This window comes from Oncorhynchus mykiss, chromosome 7 (assembly GCF_013265735.2).
Source record: "Oncorhynchus mykiss isolate Arlee chromosome 7, USDA_OmykA_1.1, whole genome shotgun sequence".
Classification (NCBI taxonomy): domain Eukaryota; kingdom Metazoa; phylum Chordata; class Actinopteri; order Salmoniformes; family Salmonidae; genus Oncorhynchus; species Oncorhynchus mykiss.
Genome location: NC_048571.1, coordinates 90,737,287 through 90,752,367, shown reverse-complemented (window position 1 = coordinate 90,752,367; position 15,081 = coordinate 90,737,287). Strand labels below are relative to the sequence as shown.

General features: G+C 46.3%; 2 protein-coding genes across 2 annotated transcripts in view; one reads left to right on the top strand and one right to left on the bottom strand.

Annotated features, from left to right (window-relative positions):
* Positions 1 to 11,704, bottom strand: part of cfap92 (cilia and flagella associated protein 92 (putative)) — a 144,740-nt gene extending 133,036 nt beyond the window's left edge. Inside the window, exon 1 of the mRNA XM_036984381.1 lies at positions 11,342 to 11,704. Coding sequence (XP_036840276.1) covers positions 11,342 to 11,654 — 313 coding nt within the window. The 5' untranslated portion in view covers positions 11,655 to 11,704. The remainder of the gene's footprint in view (positions 1 to 11,341) is intronic.
* Positions 11,705 to 13,173: 1,469 nt separating this feature from the next.
* efcc1 (EF-hand and coiled-coil domain containing 1) lies at positions 13,174 to 14,872 on the top strand. The gene is made up of 2 exons (XM_021592126.2): positions 13,174 to 13,975; positions 14,218 to 14,872. Exons 1-2 carry the CDS (start codon positions 13,277 to 13,279, stop codon positions 14,830 to 14,832), a joined length of 1,314 nt encoding a protein of 437 aa, XP_021447801.2. The 5' UTR covers positions 13,174 to 13,276; the 3' UTR covers positions 14,833 to 14,872.
* The last annotated feature ends 209 nt before the right edge of the window (positions 14,873 to 15,081 follow it).

The following is a 15,081-nucleotide window of genomic DNA, read 5'->3' as shown; positions in this document are numbered from 1 at the left end:
GGGTGATGTATCTCTATGGGATAGAGGACAGAGAGGGGACAGAGGGGTGATGTGTCTCTATTGGATAGAGGACAGAGAGGTGATGTATCTCTATGGGATAGAGGACAGATAGAGGACAGAGAGGGGACAAAGGGGTGATGTATCTCTATGGGATAGAGGACAGAGAGGGGACAGAGGGGTGATGTGTCTCTATTGGATATAGGACAGAGAGGTGATGTATCTCTATGGGATAGAGGACAGATAGAGGACAGAGAGGGGACAAAGGGGTGATGTATCTCTATGGGATAGAGGACAGAGAGGTGATGTATCTGTATGGGATAGAGGAAAGATAGAGGACAGAGGGGTGATGTATCAATATGGGATAGAGGACAGATAGAGGACATAGAGGGGACAGAGGGGTGATGTATCTCTATGGGATAGAGTACAGAGAGGTGATGTATCTGTATGGGATAGAGGAAAGATAGAGGACAGAGGGGTGATGTATCAATATGGGATAGAGGACAGAGAGGGGACAGAGGGGTGATATATCTCTATGGGACAGAGGACAGATAGAGGACACAGGGGTGATGTATCTCAATGGGATAGAGGACAGAGGGGTGATGTATCTCTATGGGATAGAGGACAGAGGGGTGATGTATCTCTATAGGATAGAGGACTGAGGGGTGATGTATCTGTATGGGTAGAGGACAGATAGAGGACAGAGAGGGGACAGAGGGGTGATGTATCTCTATGGGATAGAGGACTGAGGGGTGATGTATCTGTATGGGTAGAGGACAGATAGAGGACAGAAAGGGGACGGAGGGGTGATGTATCTCTATGGGATAGGGGACAGAGGGTTGATGTATCTCTTTGGGATAGAGGACAGAAAGAGGACAGAGGGGTGATGTATCTCTATGGGATAAAGAAAGATAGAGGACAGAGGGGTGATGGGGATAGAGGACAGAGGGGTGATGTATCTCTATTGGATAGAGGAGAGATATGGGACAGAGGGGTGATGTATCTCTATGGGATAGAGGACAGAAGGGTGATGTATCTCTATGGGACGAAGGACAGAGAGGTGATGTATCTCTATGGGATAGAGGACAGATAGAGGACAGAGGGGTGATGTATCTCTATGGGATAGAGGACAGAGGGGTGATGTATCTCTATGGAATAGAGGACAGAGGGGTGATGTATTTCTATGGGATAGAGGACAGAGGGGTGATGTATCTCTATGGGATAGAGGACAGAGGAGTGATGTATCTGTATGGGATAGAGGACAGAGGGGTGATGTATCTGTATGGGATAGAGGACAGAGGGGTGATGTATCTCTATGGAATAGAGGACAGAGGGGTGATGTATCTCTATGGGATAGAGGACAGAGAGGTGATGTATCTCTATGGGATAGAGGATAGATAGAGGACAGAGGGGTGATGTATCTGTATGGGATAGAAGACAGAGAGGTGATGTATCTGTATGGGATAGAAGACAGATAGAGGACAGAGGGGTGATGTATCTCTATGGGATAGAGGACAGAAAGGGGACAGAGGGGTGATGTATCAATATGGGATAGAGGACAGAGAGGGGACAGAGGGTTGATGTATCTCTATGGGATATAGGACAGAAAGAGGACAGAGGGGTGATGTATCTCTATTGGATAGAGGAGAGATATGGGACAGAGGGGTGATGTATCTCTATGGGATAGAGGACAGAAGGGTGATGTATCTCTATGGGACGAAGGACAGAGAGGTGATGTATCTCTATGGGATAGAGGACAGATAGAGGACAGAGGTGTGATGTATCTCTATGGGATAGAGGACAGAGGGGTGATGTATCTCTGTGGAATAGAGGACAGAGGGGTGATGTATCTCTATGGAATAGAGGACAGAGAGGTGATGTATCTCTATGGGATAGAGGACAGATAGAGGGGTGATGTATCTCTATGGGATAGAGGACAGAGGGGTGATGTATCTCTATGGAATAGAGGACAGAGGGGTGATGTATCTCTATGGGATAGAGGACAGAGAGGTGATTTATCTCTATGGGATAGAGGATAGATAGAGGACAGAGGGGTGATGTATCTCTAAGGGATAGAGGACAGAAAGAGGACAGAGGAGTGATGTATCTCTATGGGATAGAGGAGAGATATGGGACAGAGGGTGATGTATGTCTAAGGGATAGAGGACAGAAGGGTGATGTATCTCTATGGGATAGAGGACAGAAGGTTGATGTATCTCTATGGGATAGGGGACAGATAGAGGCTAGAAGGGTGATGTATCAATATGGGATAGAGGACAGATAGAGGACAGAGGGGTGATGTATCTCTATGGGATAGAGGACAGAGAGGGGACAGAGGGGTGATGTTTCTCTATGGGATAGAGGACAGAGAGATGACAGAGGGGTGATGTATCTGTATGGGATAGAGGACAGAGGGGTGATGTATCTCTATGGGATAGAGAACAGAAAGAGGACAGAGGGGTGATGTATCTCTATGGGATAGAGGACAGATAGAGGACAGAGGGATGATGTATCTCTATGGGATAGAGGACAGAAAGAGGACAGAGGGGTGATGTGTCTCTATGGGATAGAGGACAGAAAGAGGACAGAAAGAGGACAGAGGGGTGATGTATCTCTATGGGATAGAGGACAGAGTGGTGATGTATCTCTATGGGATAGAGGACAGAGAGTGGACAGAGGGGTGATGTGTCTCTATTGGATAGAGGACAGAGAGGTGATGTATCTCTATGGGATAGAGGACAGATAAAGGACAGAGAGGGGACAAAGGGGTGATGTATCTCTATGGGATAGAGGACAGAGAGGTGATGTATCTGTATGGGATAGAGGACAGATAGAGGGGTGATGTATCAATATGGGATAGAGGACAGATAGAGGACATAGAGGGGACAGAGGGGTGATGTATCTCTATGGGATAGAGTACAGAGAGGTGATGTATCTGTATGGGATAGAGGACAGAGGGGTGATGTATCTCTATGGCATAGAGGACAGATAGAGGACAGAGGGGTGATGTATCAATATGGGATAGAGGACAGAGAGGGGACAGAGGGGTGATGTATCTCTATGGGACAGAGGACAGATAGAGGACACAGGGGTGATGTATCTCAATGGGATAGAGGACAGAGGGGTGATGTATCTCTATGGGATAGAGGACAGAGAGTCGATGTATCAATATGGGATAGAGGACAGAGGGGTGATGTATCTGTATGGGATAGAAGACAGAGGGGTGATGTATCTCTATGGAATAGAGGACAGAGAGGTGATTTATCTCTATGGGATAGAGGATAGATAGAGGACAGAGGGGTGATGTATCTCTATGGGATAGAAGACAGAGAGGTGATGTATCTGTATGGGATAGAAGACAGATAGAGGACAGAGGGGTGATGGGGATAGAGGACAGAGGGGTGATGTATCTGTATGGGTAGAGGACAGATAGAGGACAGAAAGGGGACGGAGGGGTGATGTATCTCTATGGGATAGAGGACAGAGGGTTGATGTATCTCTTTGGGATAGAGGACAGAAAGAGGACAGAGAGGTGATGTATCTCTATGGGATAGAGGACAGATAGAGGACAGAGGGGTGATGTATCTCTATGGGATAGAGGACAGAGGGGTGATGTATCTCTATGGGATAGAGGACAGAGGGGTGATGTATCTCTATGGGATAGAGGACAGAAGGGTGATGTATCAATATGGGATAGAGGACAGATAGAGGACAGAGGGGTGATGTATCTCTATGGGATAGAGGACAGAGAGGGGACAGAGGGGTGATGTTTCTCTATGGGATAGAGGACAGAGAGATGACAGAGGGGTGATGTATCTGTATGGGATAGAGGACAGAGGGGTGATGTATCTCTATGGGATAGAGAACAGAAAGAGGACAGAGGGGTGATGTATCTCTATGGGATAGAGGACAGATAGAGGACAGAGGGATGATGTATCTCTATGGGATAGAGGACAGAAAGAGGACAGAGGGGTGATGTGTCTCTATGGGATAGAGGACAGAAAGAGGACAGAAAGAGGACAGAGGGGTGATGTATCTCTATGGGATAGAGGACAGAGTGGTGATGTATCTCTATGGGATAGAGGACAGAGAGTGGACAGAGGGGTGATGTGTCTCTATTGGATAGAGGACAGAGAGGTGATGTATCTCTATGGGATAGAGGACAGATAAAGGACAGAGAGGGGACAAAGGGGTGATGTATCTCTATGGGATAGAGGACAGAGAGGTGATGTATCTGTATGGGATAGAGGACAGATAGAGGGGTGATGTATCAATATGGGATAGAGGACAGATAGAGGACATAGAGGGGACAGAGGGGTGATGTATCTCTATGGGATAGAGTACAGAGAGGTGATGTATCTGTATGGGATAGAGGACAGAGGGGTGATGTATCTCTATGGCATAGAGGACAGATAGAGGACAGAGGGGTGATGTATCAATATGGGATAGAGGACAGAGAGGGGACAGAGGGGTGATGTATCTCTATGGGACAGAGGACAGATAGAGGACACAGGGGTGATGTATCTCAATGGGATAGAGGACAGAGGGGTGATGTATCTCTATGGGATAGAGGACAGAGAGTCGATGTATCAATATGGGATAGAGGACAGAGGGGTGATGTATCTGTATGGGATAGAAGACAGAGGGGTGATGTATCTCTATGGAATAGAGGACAGAGAGGTGATTTATCTCTATGGGATAGAGGATAGATAGAGGACAGAGGGGTGATGTATCTCTATGGGATAGAAGACAGAGAGGTGATGTATCTGTATGGGATAGAAGACAGATAGAGGACAGAGGGGTGATGGGGATAGAGGACAGAGGGGTGATGTATCTGTATGGGTAGAGGACAGATAGAGGACAGAAAGGGGACGGAGGGGTGATGTATCTCTATGGGATAGAGGACAGAGGGTTGATGTATCTCTTTGGGATAGAGGACAGAAAGAGGACAGAGAGGTGATGTATCTCTATGGGATAGAGGACAGATAGAGGACAGAGGGGTGATGTATCTCTATGGGATAGAGGAGAGATATGGGACAGAGGGGTGATGTATCTCTATGGGATAGAGGACAGAGGGGTGATGTATCTCTATGGAATAGAGGACAGAGGGGTGATGTATCTCTATGGGATAGAGGACAGAGGGGTGATGTATCTCTATGGGATAGAGGACAGAGGGGTGATGTATCTCTATGGGATAGAGGACAGAGAGGTGATTTATCTCTATGGGATAGAGGATAGATAGAGGATAGAGGGGTGATGTATCTCTATGGGATAGAGGACAGAGAGGGGACAGAGGGGTGATGTGTCTCTATTGGATAGAGGACAGAGAGGTGATGTATCTCTATGGGATAGAGGAAAGATAGAGGACAGAGAGGGGACAAAGGGGTGATGTATCTCTATGGGATAGAGGACAGAGAGGGGACAGAGGGGTGATGTGTCTCTATTGGATATAGGACAGAGAGGTGATGTATCTCTATGGGATAGAGGACAGATAGAGGACAGAGAGGGGACAAAGGGGTGATGTATCTCTATGGGATAGAGGACAGAGAGGTGATGTATCTGTATGGGATAGAGGACAGATAGAGGGGTGATGTATCAATATGGGATAGAGGACAGATAGAGGACATAGAGGGGACAGAGGGGTGATGTATCTCTATGGGATAGAGGACAGATAGAGGACAGAGGGGTGATGTATCAATATGGGATAGAGGACAGAGAGGGGACAGAGGGGTGATGTATCTCTATGGGACAGAGGACAGATAGAGGACACAGGGGTGATGTATCTCAATGGGATAGAGGACAGAGGGGTGATGTATCTCTATGGGATAGAGGACAGAGAGTCGATGTATCAATATGGGATAGAGGACAGAGGGGTGATGTATCTGTATGGGATAGAAGACAGAGGGGTGATGTATCTCTATGGAATAGAGGACAGAGGGGTGATGTATCTCTATGGGATAGAGGACAGAGAGGTGATTTATCTCTATGGGATAGAGGATAGATAGAGGACAGAGGGGTGATGTATCTCTATGGAATAGAAGACAGAGAGGTGATGTATCTGTATGGGATAGAAGACAGATAGAGGACAGAGGGGTGATGGGGATAGAGGACAGAGGGGTGATGTATCTGTATGGGTAGAGGACAGATAGAGGACAGAAAGGGGACGGAGGGGTGATGTATCTCTATGGGATAGAGGACAGAGGGTTGATGTATCTCTTTGGGATAGAGGACAGAAAGAGGACAGAGAGGTGATGTATCTCTATGGGATAGAGGACAGATAGAGGACAGAGGGGTGATGTATCTCTATGGGATAGAGGAGAGATATGGGACAGAGCGGTGATGTATCTCTATGGGATAGAGGACAGAGGGGTGATGTATCTCTATGGAATAGAGGACAGAGGGGTGATGTATCTCTATGGGATAGAGGACAGAGGGGTGATGTATCTCTATGGGATAGAGGACAGAGGGGTGATGTATCTCTATGGGATAGAGGACAGAGAGGTAATTTATCTCTATGGGATAGAGGATAGATAGAGGACAGAGGGGTGATGTATCTCTATGGGATAGAGGATAGATAGAGGACAGAGGGGTGATGTATCTCTATGGGATAGAAGACAGAGAGGTGATGTATCTGTATGGGATAGAAGACAGATAGAGGACAGAGGGGTGATGGGGATAGAGGACAGAGGGGTGATGTATCTGTATGGGTAGAGGACAGATAGAGGACAGAAAGGGGACGGAGGGGTGATGTATCTCTATGGGATAGAGGACAGAGGGTTGATGTATCTCTTTGGGATAGAGGACAGAAAGAGGAGAGAGAGGTGATGTATCTCTATGGGATAGAGGACAGATAGAGGACAGAGGGGTGATGGGGATAGAGGCCAGAGGGGTGATGTATCTCTATGGGATAGAGGACAGAGAGGGGACAGAGGGGTGATGTATCTCTATGGGATAGAGGACAGAAAGAGGACAGAGGGGTGATGTATCTCTATGGGATAGAGGAGAGATATGGGACAGAGGGGTGATGTATCTCTATGGGATAGAGGACAGAAGGGTGATGTATCTCTATGGGATAGAGGACAGATAGAGGACAGAGGGGTGATGTATCTCTATGGGATAGAGGAGAGATATGGGACAGAGGGCTGATGTATCTCTATGGGATAGAGGACAGAGGGGTGATGTATCTCTATGGAATAGAGGACAGAGGGGTGATGTATCTCTATGGGATAGAGGACAGAGGGGTGATGTATCTCTATGGGATAGAGGACAGAGGGGTGATGTATCTCTATGGGATAGAGGACAGAGGGGTGATGTATCTCTATGGGATAGAGGACAGAGGGGTGATGTATCTCTATGGGATAGAGGACAGAGAGGTGATTTATCTCTATGGGATAGAGGATAGATAGAGGACAGAGGGGTGATGTATCTCTATGGGATAGAAGACAGATAGAGGACAGAGGGGTTGATGTATCTCTATGGGATAGAGGACAGAAAGAGGACAGAGGAGTGATGTATCTCTATGGGATAGAGGAGAGATATGGGACAGAGGGGTGATGTATCTCTAAGGGATAGAGGACAGAAGGGTGATGTATCTCTATGGGACGAAGGACAGAGAGGTGATGTATCTCTTTGGGATAGAGGACAGAGGGGTGATGTATCTCTATGGGATAGGGGACAAATAGAGGCCAGAAGGGTGATGTATCAATATGGGATAGAGGACAGATAGAGGACAGAGGGCTGATGTATCTCTATGGGATAGAGGACAGAAGGGTGATGTATCAATATGGGATAGAGGACAGATAGAGGACAGAGAGTTGATGTATCTCTATGGGATAGACGACAGAAGGGTGATGTATCAATATGGGATAGAGGACAGATAGAGGACAGAGGGGTGATGTATCTCTATGGGATACAGGACAGAGGGGTGATGTATCTCTATGGGATAGAGGACAGATAGAGGACAGAGGGGTGATGTATCTGTATTGGATAGAGGACAGAGAGGGGACAGAGGGGTGATGTATCTCTATGGGATAGAGGACAGAGAGATGACAGAGGGTGATGTATCTGTATGGGATAGAGGGCAGAGGGGTGATGTATCTCTATGGGATAGAGGACAGATAGAGGACAGAGGGATGATGTATCTCTATGGGATAGAGGACAGAAAGAGGACAGAGGGGTGATGTGTCTCTATGGGATAGAGGACAGAAAGAGGAAAGAGGGGTGATGTGTCTCTATGGGATAGAGGACAGAGGGGTGATGTATCTCTATGGGATAGAGGACAGAGAGGGGACAGAGGGGTGATGTGTCTCTATTGGATAGAGGACAGAGAGGTGATGTATCTCTATGGGATAGAGGACAGATAGAGGACAGAGAGGGGACAAAGGGGTGATGTATCTCTATGGGATAGAGGACAGAGAGGTGATGTATCTGTATGGGATAGAGGAAAGATAGAGGACAGAGGGGTGATGTATCAATATGGGATAGAGGACAGATAGAGGACATAGAGGGGACAGAGGGGTGATGTATCTCTATGGGATAGAGTACAGAGAGGTGATGTATCTGTATGGGATAGAGGAAAGATAGAGGACAGAGGGGTGATGTATCAATATGGGATAGAGGACAGAGAGGGGACAGAGGGGTGATATATCTCTATGGGACAGAGGACAGATAGAGGACACAGGGGTGATGTATCTCAATGGGATAGAGGACAGAGGGGTGATGTATCTCTATGGGATAGAGGACAGAGGGGTGATGTATCTCTATAGGATAGAGGACTGAGGGGTGATGTATCTGTATGGGTAGAGGACAGATAGAGGACAGAGAGGGGACAGAGGGGTGATGTATCTCTATGGGATAGAGGACTGAGGGGTGATGTATCTGTATGGGTAGAGGACAGATAGAGGACAGAAAGGGGACGGAGGGGTGATGTATCTCTATGGGATAGAGGACAGAGGGTTGATGTATCTCTTTGGGATAGAGGACAGAAAGAGGACAGAGGGGTGATGTATCTCTATGGGATAAAGAAAGATAGAGGACAGAGGGGTGATGGGGATAGAGGACAGAGGGGTGATGTATCTCTATGGGATAGAGGAGAGATATGGGACAGAGGGGTTATGTATCTCTATGGGATAGAGGACAGAAGGGTGATGTATCTCTATGGGACGAAGGACAGAGAGGTGATGTATCTCTATGGGATAGAGGACAGATAGAGGACAGAGGGGTGATGTATCTCTATGGGATAGAGGACAGAGGGGTGATGTATCTCTATGGAATAGAGGACAGAGGGGTGATGTATTTCTATGGGATAGAGGACAGAGGGGTGATGTATCTCTATGGGATAGAGGACAGAGGGGTGATGTATCTCTATGGGATAGAGGACAGAGAGGTGATTTATCTCTATGGGATAGAGGATAGATAGAGGACAGAGGGGTGATGTATCTCTATGGGATAGAAGACAGAGAGGTGATGTATCTGTATGGGATAGAAGACAGATAGAGGACAGAGGGGTGATGTATCAATATGGGATAGAGGGGACAGAGGGGTGATGTATCTCTATGGGATAGAGGACAGAAAGAGGACAGAGGAGTGATGTATCTCTATGGGATAGAGGAGAGATATGGGACAGAGGGGTGATGTATCTCTATGGAATAGAGGACAGAAGGGTGATTTATCTCTATGGGACGAAGGACAGAGAGGTGATGTATCTCTTTGGGATAGAGGACAGAGGGGTGATGTATCTCTATGGGACGAAGGACAGAGAGGTGATGTATCTCTTTGGGATAGAGGACAGATAGAGGCCAGAAGGGTGTGATATACATATGGGGTAATTTAGCTCTATGGTATAGAGGACAGAGGGGGTGATTTAGGTCAATGATATAGGGGACAGATAGGGGTGATATACATATGGGGTAATGTAGCTCTATTGTATAGAGGACAGATAGGGGACAGATAGGGGTGATGTGTCTATGGGATAGAGGACAGAAAGGGGACAGAGGGGTGATGTATCTCCATGGTATAGGAGACAGATAGGGGTAGTTTAGCTCCATGGTATAGGGGACAGATAGGGGTAATGTAGCTCCATGGTATAGGGGACAGATAGGGGTAGTTTAGCTCCATGGTATAGGGGACAGATAGGGGTAATGTAGCTCCATGGTACAGGGGACAGATGGGGGTAGTTTAGCTCCATGGTATAGGAGACAGATAGGGGTAATGTAGCTCCATGGTATAGGGGACAGATAGGGGTAGTTTAGCTTTATGGTATAGGGGACAGATAGGGGTAGTTTAGCTTTATGGTATATGGGGACAGATAGGGGTAATGTAGCTCCATGGTATAGGGGACAGATAGGGGTAGTTTGGCTTTATGGAATAGGGGACAGATAGGGGTAATATAGCTCCATGGTATAGGGGACAGATAGGGGTAATGTAGCTCCATGGTATAGGGGACAGATAGTTGTAATGTAGCTCCATGTTATAGGGGACAGATAGGGGTAATGTAGCTCCATGGTATAGGGGACAGATAGGGGTAATGTAGCTCCATGGTATAGGGGACAGATAGGGGTAATGTAGCTCCATGGTATAGAGGACAGAGAGGGTGATGTAGGTCAATGGTATAGGGGACAGATAGGGGTGATGCAGCTCTATGATATAGAGGACAGATAGGGGACAGATAGGGGTGATGCAGCTCTATGATATAGGGGACAGATAGGGTGATGCAGCTCTATGATATAGGGGACAGATAGGGTGATACAGCTTCATGATATAGAGGACAGATAGGGGTGATGCAGCTCTATGATATAGGGGACAGATAGGGGACAGATAGGGGTGATATACATATAGGGGTAATGTAGCTCTATGGTCAATGATATAGGGTCAATGATATAGGGGACAGATAGGGGTGATATACTTATGGGGTAATGTAGCTCTATGGTATAGAGGACAGAGAGGGTAATGTAGTTCTATGGTATAGAGGACAGATAGGGGACAGTTAGGGGACAGATAGGGGTGATATACATATAGGGGTAATGTAGCTCTATGATATAGGGGACAGATAGGGGACAGATATGGGTGATATACATATAGGGGTAATGTAGCTCTATGATATAGGGGACAGTTAGGGGTGATGTCAAGGACTCTTGTGTGTATGCTATAATTTTAGTAACTATAAACAAGTAACATTGATTTTCTTCTCTGTTTTCTATAAAATTAATGTTTGTGAATTCAAATGCTGCGCAATTCTGCTGTTTGCCAATGTGTTTGTGGGTGCTACTGTATTTTGTGTTGACATTTCTATTTATAATGTGCTTGCCTGTTGTAATATGTATAGTCCCAATATACGGTAGTGTACCTTTAGGAATGGCTATAACAATGCTGACAGTCCATTTGACGACATGGGAGCCATCTTTGCTGTTTGTACTGGTCAGGTCATCGGGTATGTCTTTGCTGTCTGTCGTAACGATGACATCCACAGGTGAGCTGGACTCCGAATATGACCTGTCCTGGTCTCTATGTTCTTGTCCCCCTGGGAACATGTCCTCCCTGTCCCTGTCTCTCCCACACCCTTCTGTCTCTGTGTCCTCCCCCAAATCAGAGTCTGGTGGAGAGGGACAGGGTAGAGAGCTCTTGGAGTCTGGTTCCTCACACAGCGATCTGGACTCCATGGTTCAGTCACAGCTTTATCTGGTTAATAGACAATGTAACTGACTGAATAACAGACCTGCCAAGGGAACAAATATTGTTATTTCTAACTTCGTCAAAAATAAATATAAATACATATAATAAATTACGTTGCAGCCAAACAAAGTAAATGTTCATTATTTTATTCTTAAAATAACAAATGTCATGCTCTACACTCCTAACAACAATGAGTAAATGCTACGCATACAACAATACAAGATACAGCTCTACATTATTATGCAACTTTTAAAATCATAATTCACAATGCACAAGCCTACCGTTTACTGTCCTGCTTGCCTGTGTGGGTTGGTGATCCTACCGATCCTTCAGGCACATCATTTTCACATCATCTGAGTAAAATTACATGTCAACTTTTCTGTGAATCACCTTCCTACTTACCGCTACACGAAATAGTCCTTAGCTCTTTGGTAGACTGGAGGTGCAGTTCGGCAGCTATTTCAGTTTGTGTCCCTTAAATCTTTTACCAATATCATCACTGATACATGGTATATAGCCTAATTATTTTCATAATTACGTAGAATCACGGTTTCATTTTTGGCGGAATAACATCAAATGCGGTAGGATGTCACATGAACTGTTTACGTCACCTTAGCAACCAGTGTTGCGACAACAACGTGTAAACGTTACAATCGCCAGTGTCACAAGTTGTTTGTAACAATGTTGCGGTGAGTGAAAGTTACATTGTGACATCATAATATATCATAAGAAATGGATATTATTTATCACAATGGCCAATCCGGAACGAACTGAAACTTTGAAAGCCCGATTAGATTAGAAGAATCAAGCATTGCTATTATCCTGATAATTATGAACTAGATAAAAGATTGTAGACTATTCTGATGCTAAAACAAACAATGTTTTTACAAAAAATACAAACAACCCACACAATATTTTAGTAATTTAAGACTGTCATTATTTTCAGCAATTACTTTTTTCAACCTGTTAGAAACTATTATAACAAAATCTTTAAATCATTCAATATTTTGTTTCGTGCATGAATACCACTTAGGCTTTTCAAACCATTACCCCCCTCAAGGACTCAATTACAGAACAATGAAGCCGCATTGATATCTGTTGGTCCACCAGACATCAGTCCCAACTGCTAATCAACTGGTCTAACTCAATAGAACAGCAGTTGATTGGTTTAAACCCTATTGTTTCAAATAAGCTACATGTCAGGACCGTTATTATCAGGTCGCAATATGATATTGCACATTGTATTGTATTCTATCCCATTATTTTATTTCATTTTGCTTTCTATTCTATAAAATATGATGTGTTCTACTCTGTAGTATAGTGTAATGTAGGCTAGCCTGCGTTAGAAAGATGTGAACGTGAAAAGCATACATTTTCTTTCTCTACTTTCGAGGAAACCATTTCAAATGTCGCCCCAGTATATATGTGTTGAGGGGCTGAGCCAAAACTCGCTTCAAAGAAACGCCCTGCGCGCACAGAGAGCTCCTCTGCAGAAATACACTTTTATTCAGTCACGGAAAAGAGAACATGGACACAGGATGCTACAACATGATCACTGATACACAACTTGTTTTCTTCTCATCAATGGATTTGTACTGATTTGAAAAGAATGGATAAAATATTGGTTAAAGATAGTTGTGATCTGTACGGCCGACCCGCCCGCAGGACACAATGGATAGCGAGTACCCTGGCTTACCACTACGGACTGGATCGGGGAGTAGAGAACGAAATTATAGTTCTGGCGACCGGACTGGATCAGTATTTGCAGGAGATCTTCCACCACATGGACTGTACAGGAGATGGGAAGATATCCATGGAGGACTTTAATATTCTGTGCGAGATCTTGGGGTTGAACAAAGACTCTGAGTCGGAGGAGTGTGTGGGGGTCCTGGATAATCTGCCCAGTGAGTTTACCTTCAGGCAGTTCCACGCTAAACTCTGCGGATACTTCAGCACCAAGGCTGGGTCCCAGTATGAGAACGGGAGGTTACTGGTCGGGAAAGACAGCGAGCATATAGAGACTCAGATCCGCCTGAGGATCCCTCTGAGGCGGCGAAAGAAGATGCTATCTCTGGGGACCGGTGGGAGAGAGAGCCGGGGATCGTCACCGAACTCAGATAGACATTTGCCCGGCTGTCGGCAGCTGCGCGCCTCCTGCACCCGGGAGTGTTACGAGGAGATTGTGGCTCTGGAGGAAGCAGAGGAAAGGATAACTAAACTACAGGATGAGAATGCCAGTCTGAGGGAGCTGGTGGAGGATATGAGGGCGGCTCTACAGAGCAGTGATGCCCGCTCCCTGGCACTACAGGTAAGGGTATCCAGATGGGCATCAGTGGTATTGTTATTATTATGTGTTGATGGGAGGCTTTGAGTCTGTAACAAAACATAGCCCTGTAAAGGATCATGAAGTTTTAGAATAGAGACACTGACACTTTCAAATGAATATATTTATGGGAAAGTTGGCATTGGAAAAGCTATGTTTTAGCAGGCTATTATCCCCCCATCACTGAACTGGCCATAGCCTACTGTTGTCTGTCTGTCCCCTCCCAGGTAGGACTGTTGAAGAGCCACTCCAAACACGAATCAGAGGGCGGCTGCTTCATCGCTCATCACAAACTATCTGTCCGGACGACCCACAGCAGCAACAACTGCCATGGGAACACCAAGACCCACAACCTCAGCCACATCAAGACGACCCAAAGCAGCAATCCCAGCAGCCAGCATGACCCCAGCCAGTACTCTAGCCTGAAGACCAGTAGCCAGTACACTAGCCTGCAGAGCCTCCTCCATGAGATTGACCCGATCCACAGCTCTCGGAATGGCCAGGTGGAGGAGGCCATTCTGTTTAATAAAAAGCTGGAGCAAGAGCTGAGGTCGTCGCGGGAGGCAGTGTCGGAGTTAGAGGGGTGTAACAGGCAACTGCAGGTGGAGCAGGGGGACATGAGGAGGAAGGTGGAGGATGCCCGTCAGGCGCTGGTCAGTGGAATGGGGAAGGTCAAAGAGCTGGAGGCTAAAGCCAGCAGAGTACCAGTCCTACAGAGACACATCCAGCAGCTGGAGCAGGAGATCCTCTACTACAGGTTAACACGACTGTACCTTCAGGAAAAAAGCTTCAGTTACTCTACATGTTATTCCTCTACTATAGGTCCAGTTCTACCTAGGTGAATGAGTCTGGTGTAGTGGTGGTGGAGTGACCTCTATAGGAGTCTGGTGTAGAGGTGGTGGGGTGGTGGCCTCTATAGGAGTCTGGTGTAGAGGTGGTTCGGGGGTGGCCTCTATAGGAGTCTGGTGTAGTGGTGGTGGGGTGGCCTCTATAGGAGTCTGGTGTAGTGGTGGTGGGGTGGCCTCTATAGGAGTCTGGTGTAGTGGTGGTGGGGTGGCCTCTATAGGAGGCTGGTATAGTGGTGGTGGGGT